The sequence below is a fragment of the Microcaecilia unicolor genome, chromosome 8, assembly GCF_901765095.1.
Source record: "Microcaecilia unicolor chromosome 8, aMicUni1.1, whole genome shotgun sequence".
In the NCBI taxonomy this organism is placed as follows: Eukaryota; Metazoa; Chordata; class Amphibia; order Gymnophiona; family Siphonopidae; genus Microcaecilia; species Microcaecilia unicolor.
This window is the reverse complement of record NC_044038.1, coordinates 110494918-110512102: the sequence shown is the minus strand read 5'-3', so window position 1 is coordinate 110512102 and position 17185 is coordinate 110494918. Positions and strand designations below refer to the sequence as shown.

At 41.4% G+C, this 17185-nt stretch overlaps 1 protein-coding gene across 5 annotated transcripts in view; it reads left to right on the top strand.

Annotated features, from left to right (window-relative positions):
* LCP2 (lymphocyte cytosolic protein 2) overlaps positions 1 to 17185 on the top strand; it is an 888998-nt gene that overhangs the window by 774879 nt on the left and 96934 nt on the right. For all 5 annotated transcript variants that reach the window (XM_030211064.1, XM_030211063.1, XM_030211062.1 and 2 more), the window contains one exon: positions 10867 to 10970. In XM_030211064.1, coding sequence (XP_030066924.1) covers positions 10867 to 10970 — 104 coding nt within the window. The remainder of the gene's footprint in view (positions 1 to 10866; positions 10971 to 17185) is intronic.

Here is a 17185-nt window from a genome sequence, read left to right as displayed (position 1 = left end):
TAATGTACAAGGTCAGAGAATATAAATTAAAAGAATGATTAACCCTATATTAGCAAAACCCTATATTAGTAAAACATTTTTTCTACATTTCCCTCCTGTTTATCATTGTTACATATTTTACTCAAGTCTCTTAGATAGATTCTTCTCCAAGACTCTTTCAGTCCTGGAGATTCATGTAGTCTTGAGATTGTTGTGGAGGCTATATAGTCTTTAGAGGAAGCCTGGCTATTGTTGTGTTCATTGTCAGGCTCTTTTGTGGCATCAATTTGTTCAGCAATTCTTTTTATGGCATCTCAAGTGTAATTCACAAGTCTGTTAATTATAATAGGTATAATTCATCTAGTCTACATTTTTATTAATTTTTACCTACCAGAAGGGGAAGGATTCAAATCCAGCAGTAACCTGGTTCCTTGCCTTGAACTCATTGGGTACCCGTCGAGGTACCCCAATGTCAATCCACATACACATGTGGATCAAATGATTCTGTGTGGAACTGTTTTTTGGCAGTTCCATTGTTCCTGTGGGTATCATATAAAAACATAACAACTTGTATTAATGCACACTCCCTGTGCCACACTTGTGGAAGATGGGGTCTGAGAAGGAGGTCTCCACACATCCACCAGATATCAGCTCTTCCTCTGTCCTGATTCTGGAACCAATTGAGATGGTATTTATGGTTCTGTTTTCCTGTCAAGTTGACCCGATGATTGCAATATGAGTCTGGTAGTGGCTTCAGATCCTGTCGCTTTCCTTGTCCTTTTATAGAAAAGCAAGTGTAATTACCTGGGTATAATGTTACTGTGGGTGGTCTAATTCATTCCCTAGTGGGAGGAAAAGGTGTGACATTATAATACAGGTCCCACTGGGTCGATAACTGCTGTTATATAGCTGGATCATACACTGTAATCCCTCAGGATCATCAGGACTCAATCTGAAGGGTATGGTCCGCAAGGAAGGCCTTGCCTTAGCACATGCCATACAGTCAGACTTGTTTATTTTCCCAGTAGTATAGATTACCCAGGCCATCCATTCGCTTTTCCCCTGGTAACCTGTTTCAGGCTCCAGTTTTTCTTCAATGGTCAGATTTTCAAATCTGATCACTTTAGGCAGAGAAAATTCAAAATCCTCTCAAGAAATATTTTTTCCAATATTTGGTTAAAAAAGTGTCCAATAGGATCAGTCCCGGAGACATATGCTCCCACAGCATATAAACGTTCATCTACCTTCCGGGGTGTTTGTAAAGTAATTAGTAGTTTATTGCAGTTTGTTTCATCAGTACATTCGGACTCTGCTTTGGATCTCAGTATCATCTTGTGTTTTTAGTAGGTAACACCCCCAAGGGGTGGAGCTCATGCTCCAAATAGCTTGGTTCCATACAGTGCATTGACGGGTTCCGGGAGTATTTGAAGGTAGGAAGCATACATACTTGTCAGACCATGTAAGTCTCACAACTGCCTCTTGTCCTCCGCAGCAAGTTAGTTCATATAAATCTATTTCCACTGTACTGGTCTGACCCTCATAAAAGGTAATGTTCTTAGGAGGTTCAGGAAGCCCCGTCTGTGCCCACTCCATGGGTTCAGTTCCTCTGAGTAGTGCTCAAGCTGCACCAACTCAGTGCCTTCCTCGAATGAATTCCCCCTGCATTCGATTGAGGTGGTCTTGGGAATTATTCCTTTTCTGGTCTCCAGGATTTGATGTCCTTTTCACTACGTCCATGACCTGGAGCAGGAGGATGATAAGAGCTATACCATAGATTGCTCCTAGGACCAACCTGATTGTTCTCTGTCAGTCAAGTTCCTGATTGCTCTCCTCCTTTCCAGTCATCCGAAGGGACTCCAAACTATTGTCTGTCAATTGTTCACATGGGTTGTCTGGATCAGATGTCAAGGCCTCCATTTCAACCCTAAATTATCGCCTGGGTTATTGTTTTCTTCACCGGGTTTGAGACGAGGGTTCCTATTGAAGCACCTCCCCTTTGCAGCCGGGCTTACCCTTGCGAGAAGTTGGTCTACTCTGGTTGCCTAATCTCAGCTCCTGGTTCTGCTACCTTCTTGCAGTGCAACAGGTGTACCCAGGTACTTTGTTTAGCTATTTTTACAGCCGTGGGAGTAATCAAGAGTACCTGGTATGGACCTTCCCAGCGGGGTGAAGCCCAATTTTTCCTCTTGATGACCTTGATTAGGACCCCATCTCCTGCTTGGACCGTGCCGAGTTCAATAGGTTCAGGATCTGTGGATACTACAGACTAACAACAGAAAATGAAAAAAAAAACCAGTCAGAATGGAAGTGGTAAAGGGATGGCCCCCCCAGTGGGTTTGTGAGTGAACAATTTCAGACAGCTTCAAAACTATCTCCCCTTTTCCTATAGAATTTTATATGAGAGCAGCCAAATGTATACCAATTCTCCAGTGTTAGGTCTAGGTAATGGTATGCTTCCCTGTTCGAGTTTAAATAGACCAATCCCATAGAAGTTGATTGTTTCTAAAGTAAGAGTCCTGGGGCATGTGGTCCAACTGTCAAGTAAAGGTTCACACAATATACGAAACCTGATGTAAGGACATTGAGGGGCATTTTCGAACGGGGACGCCCATCTCCGAGGACGGCACCACAAAGGGGCGGGGCCAACCGTATTTTCGAAACGAGATGGGCGTCCATCTTTCGTTTCAATAATACGGTTGTGGGCACCCAAATCTCGACCTAAATGCTGAGATCGCCGGACTTGGAGATGGGTGCCCTCGGTTTTCCCCTATAATGGAAACCGATGGTGCCTATCTCAAAAACGAATAAACCCAAGGCATTTGGTCATGGGAGGGGCCAGGATTCGTAGTGCACCGGTCCCCCTCACATGCCAGGACATCAACCGGGCACCCTAGGGTGCACTACAGTGGACTTCGCAAATTGCTCCCAGGTACATAGCTCCCTTACCTTGGGTACTGAGCCCTCCGAAACCCCCCCAAAACCCACTCCCCACAACTATACACCACTACCATACCCCTAAGGGGTGAAGGGGGGCACCTACATGTGGGTACAGTGGGTTTCGGGTAGGTTTTGGAGGGCTCCCATTTTCCACCACAAGTGGAACAGGTAGGGTCCGCCTGCCTGAAGTCCACTGCGCCCACTAAAACTGCTCCAGGGACCTTCATACTGCTGCAATGGACCGGAGTATGACATTTGAGGGTGGCATAGAGGCTGGCAAAAAAAGTTTTGAAAGTTTTTTTTTAGGGCGGGAGGAGGTTAGTGACCACTGGGGGAGTCAGGGGAGGTGACCCACGATTCCCTCCGGTGGTCATCTGGTCAGTTTGGGCACTTTTTTGGGACTTGGACCTGGAAAAAAAGGGACCAAATAAAGTGGACCAAATTCTCGCCACGGACGCCCTTCTTTTTTCCATTATCGGCCAAGGGCACCTATCTCTTAACCACGCCCCAGCACACCCCTGTCTTGCCTTCACTACCCTTCCGACATGCCCCCGGGAACTTCGGCCGTCCCAGCAACGGAAAGCAGTTGGGGACGCCCAAAATCAGCTTTCGATTATGCCGATTCTGGTGCCCCTGAGAGAAGGGCGCCGATCTCCTGATTTGTGTCGAAAGATGGGCGCCCTTCTCTTTTGAAAATGAGCTGGATTGTCTCATCATCTCATCCCAATACAATACATACAAACCCACAAACATTAACACCCCAGGATACACCCTCCCTATTTCAGACAGCTTGAGAATTCTCGGAGTAACAATTGACCGTAACCTATCACTAGAGACCCAAGCAAAATCCATCATGAAGAAAATGTTTTTCTCAATGTGGAAACTCAAATGCGTAAAACCATTCTTCCCAAGGGAAATATTTCGTAACCTGGTACAGTCCATGGTATTAAGCCATGCAGATTACTGTAATGGAATCTATGCAGGATTTATTTATTTGGTTCACTTGTATCCCACATTTTCCCAGCTTGTGCGGGCTCAATGTGGCTAACAAAGTTAATACATCAAAACATAATACAGCAGGATATAATAATTAAAGAAAATTAACAAATATAGTAACGAAAGCAGCCAAATAGGAGAATACGGATGGGAAAGCAGGAGCAACAAAAGGGAAGCAGACATAAGGCAAAAAACGGGAAATCAGTCAAAACGGAAATAGGGGATTAAAAAGTAATGAGGTCATTGGGATAAGCTTTACTAAACAAATAAGTCTTTAGTAATGTTTTAAATGTTGGGTGATCCAATGTCTCTTTCAGTAGTCTCGGCAAAGCATTCCAGGAGTGCGGGCTGATGAATGAAAAGGAAGAAGCGTAGATTGTCTTGTACTTTAGATTCCTGCAGGAAGGATAGTGCAGAAGGAGATAAGTACGAGATGAAACTGATGAATTTCTGGGAGGTAAATCTATCAAATCACACATGTAAACTGGTGCTTCTCTGTAAATGATCTTATGTGTTAAGGCGCAGATTTTGAATTCAATACGGTCTTTGATGGGTAGCCAGTGAAGATGCTCATGGAGAGGCCACACACTATCAAAGCGAGTTTTTCCAAAGATTAGCCTGGCCGCGGTGTTTTGAACTGTCTGGAGCTTCTTCAGAATATAGTGTGTACAGCCAGCGTAGAACCTACTGCAGTAATCGATGTGGCTTAGCACCAATGAATGCATCAGGGTTCGAAATATTTCTCTAGGCAGGAGTTGTTTGATGCGTTTAAGCTTCCACAATGATAAGAACATTTTTTTCGTAATCTGCTTAACTTGACTATCAAGTGACAGATGGCTATCCAAGAATTTTCAGACTGTTCGAGATTGGGAGGGTATAATCAGGAGTAACCAGTTCTTTGGGAATTGACTTGTTAAAACATTTGAGTTTTATCCTTATTGAGTTTAAATTGAAACGCATTTGCCCAGGATGCAATAATGGAAAAACAGATTTGGATTGTGCCAGAAAGTTCAGACAAAGAGGACTTAAAAGGAATGGATCCATCATCAGCATAAATAAAAGGATTGAGGCCATGCTTGGATAATGCATTTGCGAGAGGAATCATCATTATGTTGAAGAGCGTCGGAGATAATGGATAACCTGGCAGAACACCACAGACGGGCTTCCAAGGAGGGGAAATAGTGGAGTTCACTTTGACTTGATAAGTCCTGGAAGATAGGAATCCCTTGAACCAACTAAGCACATTTCCACCAATACCGAATTTATCTAATATACTGATAAGTATGTTATGGTCAACCATGTCGAATGCACTGGATAAATCAAATTGCAGCAGTATATTTTTGCCAACAGAGATTGCTTTTTTAAAATTGGATAACAGAGTAATCAAAACTGTTTCAGTGCTATGTTGGGTGCGGAAACCAGATTGTGATTCTTGAAGAATATTGAATTTGTTCAAGTAACATGTAAGATCATACTTTCCATTACTTTAATTAGAAGCAGGATAGAAGCTACTGGACGATAGTTAGCAATGATATTTGCTTTTTTCTTCGGGTCCTTAAGAATTGGGGTAAGTAAAATACTACCATGGTCCTGAGGGAAACGACCTTCCTGAAGCATAAAATTTAGGTGAGACGTGAGGTCAGTAATAAAACATGAAGGAGGGGAAGACAATAGGTAAGTAGGACAAATATCCAGTTTACAAAAAGTTTTAGAAAACCTGTTAAGCGCATGCCCTACAGACTCCTAAGTCAAGGGCGTGAAGTTGAGCCAAAAGCGATCTGCTGGGCAATGACCAGGTGGAAGATCAAGGTCATTAAGAAAGTTGTCAATATCAGTGATAAAGTGGCACAGTGAGTTGCGCAGAGTGAGTATTTTCTCATTGAAATATCTTGCGAGCTGATCGGCAGAAGGAAGATCGACTTGTTGTGATAAAATTGCGGTAGTGTCAAGGAGTGAGATTAAAAGTAGGTAAAGTTTCCTTGGGTGTTTACTTGTTTAGTTACTCGTTTTTTATAAAATAGTCTCTTAGCTTGTTTAATAGCATGTTTATATTTCCGTCATTGTAGTTTCCATGCAGTAAGCGTATTTTCATTTTTTGATTTGGACCATGCTCTTTCAAATCTCCTAGTTTGAGGTTTTTAATATTTTTAAGTCCTGATTAAACCATGGTGTTGAATTACGCTTATAAGAGGTTTTCAATTGCAAAGGTGCTAAGGCGTCTAGTACTGAACGACATCTGATGTCCCACGCCATAAGGAAATCAGTGGAATCTGGGCAAGCTTGCCAATCAGGAATGTATAACAATTGCCAAAAAGATTTCGGGTCTACTTCTCCTCTTGAATAATAGGAAGAGGGTACTCTGGGAATAGACAAACCTGATTTCAACCAGTGTATTGTAAGGTTTAATTTATAGTGATCTGACCAGGGCGTCTCAGACCACTGAATATCAGACAGAAAGAAATGCTGGTCATTGAGGAATTTGTAGGATATGAGGTCCAAGGTGTGACCATTAATATACGTTGGATACATACTAGGCCATATAAAATCCCAGAGTTTGAGGAAGTCCAAAAATTGGAAAACATTACCTGAATTTGGAACTTCAAGGTGTAGGTTTAAATCACCCAGGATGAGAATATTAGAGTTATTGGTGCAGGATTCGGAGATGAAATCCAAGAGGTAAGATTGACTATCGTTCCAGTTGGAAGGCGGTCTATAGAACAAAACACAAGTCAGGTAGTCTCGAAGAGTATTACGATGTATCCTTATAAACAAAATTTATAGTTAAGGTGAGATGAATTCGGCGTATGCTTCCACAAAAAATAGAGAGCGATAGATTAACGCTATACCACCAACTCTCTTGTCCGTTCTGGCCCAATGTGTAATCTTGAAACCTGCGGGGCACAGGTCTAACAAAATAGGATCTTCAGAGCTGTGGATCCAAGTTTCAGAGATGAAGAGAAGGTCCAAGTTCTCAGTTGTAATCCAGTCTAATTTAAACCTTATTAACAACAGATCTAGCGTTAATATAGCCCACATGTATTTGTTGATACTGAGCAGCTGAGAGCTGTGAGATACTAATGTTTTTGTGGTATCGAATCCTAGGAGATTTTAAATTAGATGAATTCCTGATGGGAGTCTGTACGGAGAAGGGTTGGAAAACATTGAGGTGCGAGGAGTACTTGGGAAATCTTCTAGTATTAATGATTGGTGGAATAAAGTTGCTCTCAGTTAAAATAGTGGTAAGTGAAACATGTATCAAAATGGTGAGATACAAAAGAAGAAGAAAATATGAGGATATCATAGTTGGTGGCTGCAGATCACAAAAAAAGGCGAAAGCGGGGCTGAACACCACGCCAAACCTGGTACCCCGCTCAGTCACTGCTCAGCCCGCTACCACTGAGGACCACTTTAACTTTCCTTTTGGGAGCAGATGTTTAGGAGGAGCGCCGTGCCGATGCAAGGATCAAATCATAAAGAAACTTCAGACCGCCCAAAATACAGCAGCCAGGCTTATATTTGGACAAACACGTTTTGACAGCGCTAAACCACTCTGAGAAAAATTGCACTGGCTACCAATCAAAGAACGAATCACTTTCAAAATCTGCACGACTGTTCACAAAATTATTTACAGCGAGGCACCGGGATACATGAGAGACCTCATCGACCTGCCAACCAGAAACTCCACAAAATCTGCACGATCATATCTAAACCTCCACTACCCAAGCAGCGAAGGACTCAAATACAAATCCACCTATGCAACCAGCTTTTCCTACCTAAGTGCACAACTATGGAACACATTGCCAAAAGCAGTAAAAACTACGCTTGACCACCTAAATTTTCGGAAAGCACTTAAGACAGACCTGTTCAGAAGAGCATACCCCACTGACTCAATATAAAAATACCGGTCACTTGCGACACAACATAACCAAAGACTGCAACGGACATTACCTGACTCTTCTTCCCCCTTTTCCTCTCTAAGTTCCCCCCAACTGTTTCCTACCATACCTCATTATACCACAATACCACTTTGTATTCATTCATACTATGTATTTGTTCAAACCGTAATCGGCTAACACCGTTAACGGTTATATGTAAGCCACATTGAGCCTGCAAAAGGTGGGAAAATGTGGGATACAAATGTAACAAATAATAATAATAATATTTCACAGTCCGCACGTGTTTTAACATCCTTGAATAGTTTTGCATCATCTGCAAATTTGATCACCTCACTCGTCATTCCGATTTCCATATCATTTATAAATACGTTAAATAGTACCTGCGGAACTCCACTGAGAGAAATGACCATTTAACCCTACCCTCTGTTTTCTGTCCAATAACCAATTTCTAATCCACATCAGAGCCTTGCCGCCTATCCCATGACTCTTTACTTTTCTCAGGAGTCTCTTATGAGGAACTTTATCAAAAGCTTTCTGAAAATCTAGATACACTCCATCAACCGGCTCCCCTTTATCCACATGTTTATTCACGCCTTCAAAGAAATGAAGCAATTTGGTGAGACAAGACTTCCCTCGGCTGAACCCATGCTGACTCTGTCCCATTAAACCATGTTTGTCTATGTGTTCTATAATTTTATTCTTTACAATAGTTTCCACTATTTTGCCCGGCACTGATGTGAGGCTTACCGGTCTATAATTTCCCAGATTACCCCTAGAACCGTTTTTAAAAAATTGGTGTCACATTGACGACCCTCCAATCTTTAGGTACTTTGGACGATTTTAACGACAGGTTAAATATTACTAAGCAGATTAGCAATTTCATGCTTGAGGTCTGTGAGTACCCTTGGATGTATGCCATCCAGTCCAGGTGATTTACTACTCTTTAATTTGTCAATTTGGCTCAGTACATCTTCCAGGTTCACCAATATTTCTTTCAGTTCCTCCGCTTCATCACCCTTGAAAATTATTTCCAGTACAGGCAGAAGCTAAGAATTCATTCAGTTTCTCTGCTATGGCCTTGTCCTCTCTGAGTGCCCCTTTTGCTCCTTCGTGATCTAACGGTCCAACGAATTCCCTTGCAGGCTTTCTGCTTCTGATGTACCTGAAAAAGTTGTTACTGTGAGTTTTAGCCTCTGCGGCAAGTTTCTCTTCATATTCTCTTTTAGCCTTTTTTATTAATACTTTGTATCTGACTTGCCAGTGCTTATGTTGCTTTTTATTTTCTTAATTTGAGTCCTTTTTCCATTCTTTGAAGGACAGTCTTTTGGCTGTAATGGCCTCTTTTACTTCACCTTTTAACCACGCTGGCTGACGTTTTCTCTTCATTCCACCTTTGCAAATACGTGGAATGCATCTGGATTGGGCTTCCAAGATGGTATTTTTGAATAACGTCCACGCCTGATTGAATGTCCTAACCTTCGCAGCCAATCCTTTTAGTTTCTTTTTAAACATTTCCTCTTCTTATTGCTTTGGTCTATATTCCATGTTTTGCAATCTTGATGCTCTTCTTACTGCTGCAATTGCTGTTGCTATGGGGTGTTCATACCACTGTTAGTACTGCTTTGCCCGTCTCATGGAACCTTGGGTGATGTTTTTTCCCTCTCTTAGTACCCACCTTCTCCAAAGTGAAGTCATAATTTAAGATTCCATTGAATAGCACTAAGAATAATACCAAAAAATAAAATATTATGGTATTACAATTTTTGAATTATTTACAAAAAGATATGTCTGCAGTTGTCTTTGAAAAGATAGTAAAAAGGTATTAGCTAGGTAGCAGAAGGAAGTGAGTTCCAAACTGTAGCAGATTGAAAACAGAATGAACTTTCTAAAAATCGTATTACTCTGAAGCCTGAAACTGACGGAAAGCAGAGAAGACCTTGATTCATTATACAGCATGCTTGACCTAATGACACTGCTGTACTGCTCTTTGCTCTGCTTTTCGTATATTGAGCTATTCATGCCATTGTTTGGGCTGCTTTTCCCCTTTCTCTGTGCCCTGAGGTGTTCAGGCTACTGTTGTGGTGCCCTTTGCTTCACGTTTGGTGGTTTTGGGTGTTTGTGCCATTATTTGTGCTGCTTTGCTTCTTTCTTGGTGTCCTGGGCTATTTGTGCCATTATTGCCGTCCTTTGCTTCTTTTTTGGTGCTGTGGGATGTTTCTGCTACTTTGGGGGGGGGGGGGGGGTGAGGGGCTCATCATTTACTCATGGATTGCATATGCTAAAGGGGTGGTTTTACGGCAGATAGCACACGTTAATGCTGTTATGGGAAAAGTCTATAAATGGTGCTTAGAGTTCAGTGCTGAAAAAAATCAGTACTGAACAGGAGTTCCAGGATCGGTGCCCTGTATAGAATAGTGCGTAACGCTGGGGTTTACACTCAACTTTTGGCATGAGGAGTTACATGAACTGAAACCAGGTGTAAATTCCAGTGCACAAGTTGGGTGCGGGTTCTCCAAATTCTATAACACTGCGCACATTTTAAGGGAATGCCCCTGGCCACACCCCCTTTGCAGATCCACGCAGAACACTTACGCACTATTCTATAAATGATCGTGTGTGTTTTCATGCGGATTTCTGCCCTGTTTTGGCGCCTTGCATCAATTGGAACGCTTTTTTCATACTGAAAATTTGGCGCAGAAATAGCACCTATCATTCAGTGCCGTATACAGGATTTCCCACTTAGTGTACACAGTTGATAAATAAACCTGTTGTGGTGTTGTTGCCCCTGTTTCTGGTGGTTTCCAACAGGTTTCTTAAAACTTAGAAAATCCCAATGTCAAGAGTCCAAAATCAGAAGCATAGTTTCCCCCATTGACTTTAATGGAAATGAATTAAATGAATAAACGTGTTATCCAAAAATAAACATACAAAAGAAGAAACTGATTTGAAAATGAACAAAACCAAAAATGTTTTGTGTGCACATCCCTTTTTCACTGTAGCTTCTAACTGCTGATTTTTGTCATTAATGTTTTCTTCATTTTGTTTTTCATTGCTTCAGGTAACGTCAATAGATCGTTTTCTGAAGGACCAGCTAATTTCAGACCTATGTTGCCTCCTCCAAATAAATATATGCTATCATCAGCACCAATGGATGAAGATGAGGTACAAATTGTTTCTTTCTAAAAATTAAAAAAATCCAAGTCTTCTTGGCAAAAGGAGAAAGGGTATATAAGAACATGGGAACACAAGAATGGCTGTACTGGAACAGACTGAAAGTCTATCAGGTCCAGTATCCTGTTTCCAGCATTGGCCAATCCAAGTCACAAGTGCCTGGTACGATCCCCCCAAAAATTAAAGCAGATTTTGTGCTGCTTATCCCAGAAATAAGTAGTGGATTTTCCCAAGTCCATCTTAATATGGCTTATTAACGTTTCTTTTAGGAACTTGTCTAAACCTTTTTTAAACCCTGCTAAGCTAACTGCTTTTATGATGAAGCTGTAGAATGCATGCCATCAATCAAGAGACAGCGATATGTGTAAAGAACACATATTATCTGAACAATCATTGACAGAATCCAGTTGTAGAGCGATCTACCAATCAGAGTATGACTGTGATACAACTTTGCACAGCTAGAATTTACCAGAAATCGTGCCTTCATTTTCACTGCCCCTTCTTTTTAAAAATCGATCCCCCTCCATATCCGTGCAGAATCTTCTTTTAAAGCTTTTAAGCCTGCGCTAAAGGCTTGGCTTTTTACGCAAGCCTATGAAACTGTTTAATGTGTTCCCTTGAGAATTGGACTCTGTGGCTACATGCAATTGTTTTTAGATACCTGTTGGTATTGTTTTGTTTGCTCTTTAACTTCCTCCTGTGCTGTGCTTTTGCAGTAATCTTGGTTTTTTACTAGGATGTTTTATCTTTCCTATCCATATTGTAGTTCTTTGCTTTTTAATCTACTATGTTTTAATTATTAATTATTGTAAACTGCTAAGACCTGCCAGTTAACATTGGTGGTATAGCAAATGTTAATAAACTAAACAAAATTCATTATTGATCTGCAAAGTGCTCACTAATGTTGAATGGGAATAAATGTTTGTATGTAATAAACTATTCGGAAAAGTTTATTACCTCAAAGAGGATTGCTGCAAATTTTTTTTACAGCTGATACCTGCAACAGGTGTTCTCTGTAGACAACAGGCTTAATCAGGCATACAAGTGACTGATGTCATCTGATGGTGCTGGGACATAGCAGTTCTCCCAGATTTCAGAACCAGTGTTGCATGGCCTTTCCCACATGCAGGAGTCCCTTCAGTCTCCTTAGTTAATGTAATAGTGGTAACGCCTCGTGAGATGCTACGACTTTCCCTTAAATATACTCTCTTACAGTGTCAGAGCCACCTGTTTAAATAAAGAACCACCTTAAAACTCATAGCCCCGACCACAGAGAAAGTGACACAGGAAGGGTGGAGCTAGGAAGCAATAACCCAGAAAGTATAAAAGCTCCGGGCACAGCAAGGTTAAGGAAGTCTAGTGGGAAATAGCAAAGGCCCACTGCATATGCCTCCACCACATATCTGTCAACTGCAACAGCAATGCAGGCCAAGTTCAACTTGGGACCTTGAAGCAGCTTTAACCCACTTTATGGCTCGGCTTTGTCCAGGCCCTCATTCACACTACTACAAACCAGTAGTGTTTTTATCATGCTGCTTAAAAAACCTATATAAATATCTGCTAGTCTCTCATCACAGACTGTCTTATCCAGTTGCTGTGTTGCTCATTTTACATCCATTCAGTTACACATAAGTCTTTGACTCCTTTCAGTCAGGAGCAACCCAAGCTGAAAATGTGCCCTGTGTGGCACATCCCCATGCTGCTGACCTACCTACTCATCAAGGCCAAGCAGGGAAGGCATTGGATAGCGAGCAGTCTTGGCACCCACCCCCCGCCTCACTTCCACCCTATATGGCCACACCAGCTGCAAATAACTTGCCATGACCCTGCTTTCAATTAAACCCCAAGTCATAAAAATAGCATCTATTCAATCAAGGAGGCCTTTTTTTAAAATTTGTGGTGCTTTTCAATGGATGAGATGAAGCAGGAAGTGGACAAATGGATACAAGGATTCAATGAAAAGTGATACCTCTACCTCCATAGCTTTTGTTTAAATAAAGATATTATAATGAATGGGTAACCCCATATGAGCTAAGTGGCTGCCTGGCATTGTGGGAAGAAGAGCACACAAAGGGGGAAAGGGAATTGGACTTATATACTGCCTTTCTGTGGTTTTTCCAACTACATTCAAAGCGGTTTACATATTATATACAGGTATTTATTTGTACCTGGGACAATGGAGGATTAAGTGACTTACCCAGAGTCACAAGGAGCTGCAGTGGGAATCGAACCCAGTTCCCCAAGATCAGAGTCCGCTGTACTAACCACTAGGCTACTCCTCCACTAAAGAATGTATTTAGTAGGACCAGGGCTGGGGCCAGCCTTAATGCTGGCGGGCGAGGCAAGCAAGGCATACTCAGATTACACCTTTTTTGGGTGTAATTGGGGAACGTGACTCTCAGTATAAATTATGGAAAAATATGAAACAACAAAAATTTGGTATTAGAAAATGTACTGTCAAGAAAGTAACCACATTCCCTTTATCTATAGATCCGAATTCTCAGGCCCAATTATACTAACAAATACTGACACAACACCCCCAAGATATTATTTTAAAAAAGACAATATTTTTTTACTTAGCAGCCAAAGCAAAGAAGGAGATGCAAGAACAATGACACAGATGGTCTTATCTTTATTCAGCCTAAAGCAAAGGCACACATAAGTACATAAGTATTGCCATACTGGGAAAGACCAAAGGTCCATCAAGCCCAGCATCCTGTTTCCAACAGTGGCCAATCCAGGTCACAATACCTGGCAAGATCCCCCAAAAGTACAAAACATTTTATACTGCTTATCCCAGAAATAATAATAGTCTATGGACTTTTCCTTTAGGAAGCCGTCCAAACCTTTTTAAAACTCCGCTAAGCTAACCGCCTTTACCACATTCTCTGGCAATGAATTCCAGAGTTTAATTACATGTTGAGTGAAGAAACATTTTCTCTGATTCGTTTTAAATTTACTACATTGTAGCTTCATCGCATGCCCCCTAGTCCTAGTATTTTTGGAAATTCAGAAGCAGTACATAAGTATTGCCACAATGGGACAGACCAAAGGTCCATCAAGCCCAGCATGCTGTTTCCATCAGTGGCCAATCCAGGTCACAAATACCTGACAAGATCCCACAATAAAGTTCAATACATTTTATGCTGCTTATCCCAGAAATAAGCAGTGGATTTTCCCCAAGTCATTTTAATAATGGTCTATGGACTTTTCTTTTAGGAAGCCGTCCAAACCTTTTTTAAGCCCCGCTAAGCTTTTACCACATTACCTGGCAACGAATTCCAGAGTTTAATTACACGAGTATAGAAAACCTTTCTCCAATTCATTTTAAATCATCGCATGCCCCCTAGTCCTAGTACTTTTGGAAAACGTAAACAGATGCTTCACATCTACCCGTTCAACTCCACTCATTATTTTATAGACCTCTATCATATTTCCCCTCAGCCACCTTTTCTCCAAACTGAAGAGCCCTAGCCGCTCTAGCTTTTCCTCATAGGGAAGTCGTCCCATCCCCTTTATCATTTTTGTCGCCCTTCTCTGCACCTTTTCCAATTCCACTATATCTTTTTTGAGATGTGGCAACCAGAATTGAATACAATATTTGAGGTTCGGTCGCACCATGGAGCGATACAAAGGCATTACAACATCCTCATTTTTGTTTTCCATTCCTTTCCTAATAATACCTAACATTCTATTTGCTTTCTTAGCCGCAGCAGCACACTGAGCAAAAGGTTTCAATGTATCATCAACAACGACACCCAGATCCCTTTTTTAGTCCATGACTCCCAACGTGGAACCTTGCATGACATAGCTATAATTCAAGTTCTTCTTTCCCACATGCATCACTTTGCATTTGCTCACATTAAACGTCATCTGCCATTTAGACGCCCAGTCTCCCAGTCTCGTAAGGTCCTCTTGTAATTTTTCACAATCCTCCCGTGATTTAACGACTTTGAATAACTTTGTGTCATCAGCAAATTTAATTACCTCACTAGTTACTCCCATCTCTAGGTCATTTATAAATATGTTAAAAAGCAGACCCCTGGGGAAACCAACTAACTACCCTCCTCCATTTAGAATACTGACCATTTAACCCTACTCTCTGTTTTCTATCTTTTAACCAGTTTTTAATCCACAATAGAACACTACCTCCTATCCCATGACTCTCCAATTTCCTCTGGAGTCTTTCAAGAGGTACTTTGTCAAACCCTGAAATAAGCTACTAATTCAGCCAGCTATACTAACCCCAGAGCAGCAACAAGGGCAACCATACAACCTGGCAGAGCTGTCATATGACGTCCAGTGAGTATCAGGGTGTTCCTCAGGCAGGTCAGCCAAACAGGCAGATCCAGGACAGCACTTCAGATCCATAGGAAATGGTTACCTTTTTCTCCAATATGAGCTTCCTTTAAACAGAAATTGCAGGTTGTAGCTGGGTTGGTGACATGCACTCTTGGCCTTATTGTTGATGCACAACAATTTTGTCTCAGATGCTGTGACTTGAGGGCCACAATATTGTCCCACTGGCACTTTAACCCTGAAATCACTGTACCAGTAAACAATGTGCTTTTTTTGTGTAAGGACGAGCCTCAAAGTCTGCAACAGGAACAGTAAATTCCCCTTATGGTGATATAATGTAGTTGTTATTCTCCCTGTCCACTGGTAACCTTGGTGATGTTTTGCAGTGTCCTTGCAGACTGAATGCAGGTCTGAAGCCTAACAAGCAACAGGCTTTAGCAGTGAAAGATGAAGTTAGCCAGAGTCTGTATTTTAATATCAGGTTGGTAATGCTGGAAGGTGATATGTAGTGCCATGTGACCACTGATTCCACCCCAGGAGGAAGTGAATGAGTATATTTCAGTAGTGCGCTCTTAGTATCATTGATAGTGATTTTACCAAATTCCAGCCACATCCTATCTGCCAAAACGGCAGCATCTGGTAAGACTGCATTCATAATAAAATAATCTTGCATTGGCAACTGTACCTTTATATTCTCAACTTTATTTTAAAAATATTGGGCAACTGATAGAATTTGCTGCCCACCTACAGTAGCTGAACTGAGTGCTCAGCTTTAACAAAAGAATCAACCAAATTATACAGCTTTTTAATATCAACCTTATTTTTACCCACTAACTTGGAGTAAAACTCTTTCTTCTTTTTTGAGATGGTACTCTTACAAGCACAAACTTCTATTCTCCAATTATGTTTATTTGCCTCCGTGGGAACTCTCTGCCATAACCTTTCTTTTTTGTCTACACTCCCGTTTTAGATCGCCTAATTACTCTAGTCTTCTTAGAAGACGGAGCAATTTCATCCAAGATTTCCTTATTTACAATATCCCAATTGGAAATCAAAACCCAGTTAGCTAAGCGGGTAGCAGGCTGAATATTACAACTGTCTGGTTAACTGTGTTATTTTCTTGTCTAGGACCATGATTAAAAATATGATTAACTACAATCAAAATGTTTACTCAAGTGATTAATTGAAATTTTTGATCAAACAATATATAGGGGTCAATATTCAAAACAATTTAACCAGCCAGGAAAGGCTGGTTAAATCGCTTGTGCAGGCTATCCCTGATATAACCAATTAGTGCCACTGAATATCAGCACTGTACTCCCAGACCACCCACAAAATAGCTGTAGCCAGCTATTTTGTGGGTGGTCTGGGAGTACAGTATTTATTTATTTATATTCTGCTTATAGTCCTAGGTTAACTGGACAAATCAGACCACATACAACTCAATCCTGTCTTTATCTGGCTTTACTTAGGTGGCTAAGTGCTGAATTGGATAAGGAATTATTAGCTACACAAACCTGGTAGCGGTGCTTGCACATAGCCACACAGAATATGCAGGTTTGTGCGGTATAATGCCAGCGGTGGCCAAAAAGACCACTGACTGATGTCAGCTAAATATTTACCTCATAGTTCTTAAGTGATTTGGCTAGGACTGTAGGAGGAATATAAACAAATAAATAAATATTCATTTGAACTTTCATTGCACTAGGGGGCTCTTTCACGAAGCGGCGGTAAGCACAACACGGGCTACCACAGCAGCCCGACAGTAGTTCTCTCCCCCAGCGCATGCCATTTCCAGCGCTGCAAAAATATTTCAATTTTTGTAGTGCCAGTGTGTACCCGGTTACCGCCGGGTTAGTGTGGGAGCCCTTACCACCACCTCAGTGGGTGGTGGTAAGTGCTCCTCC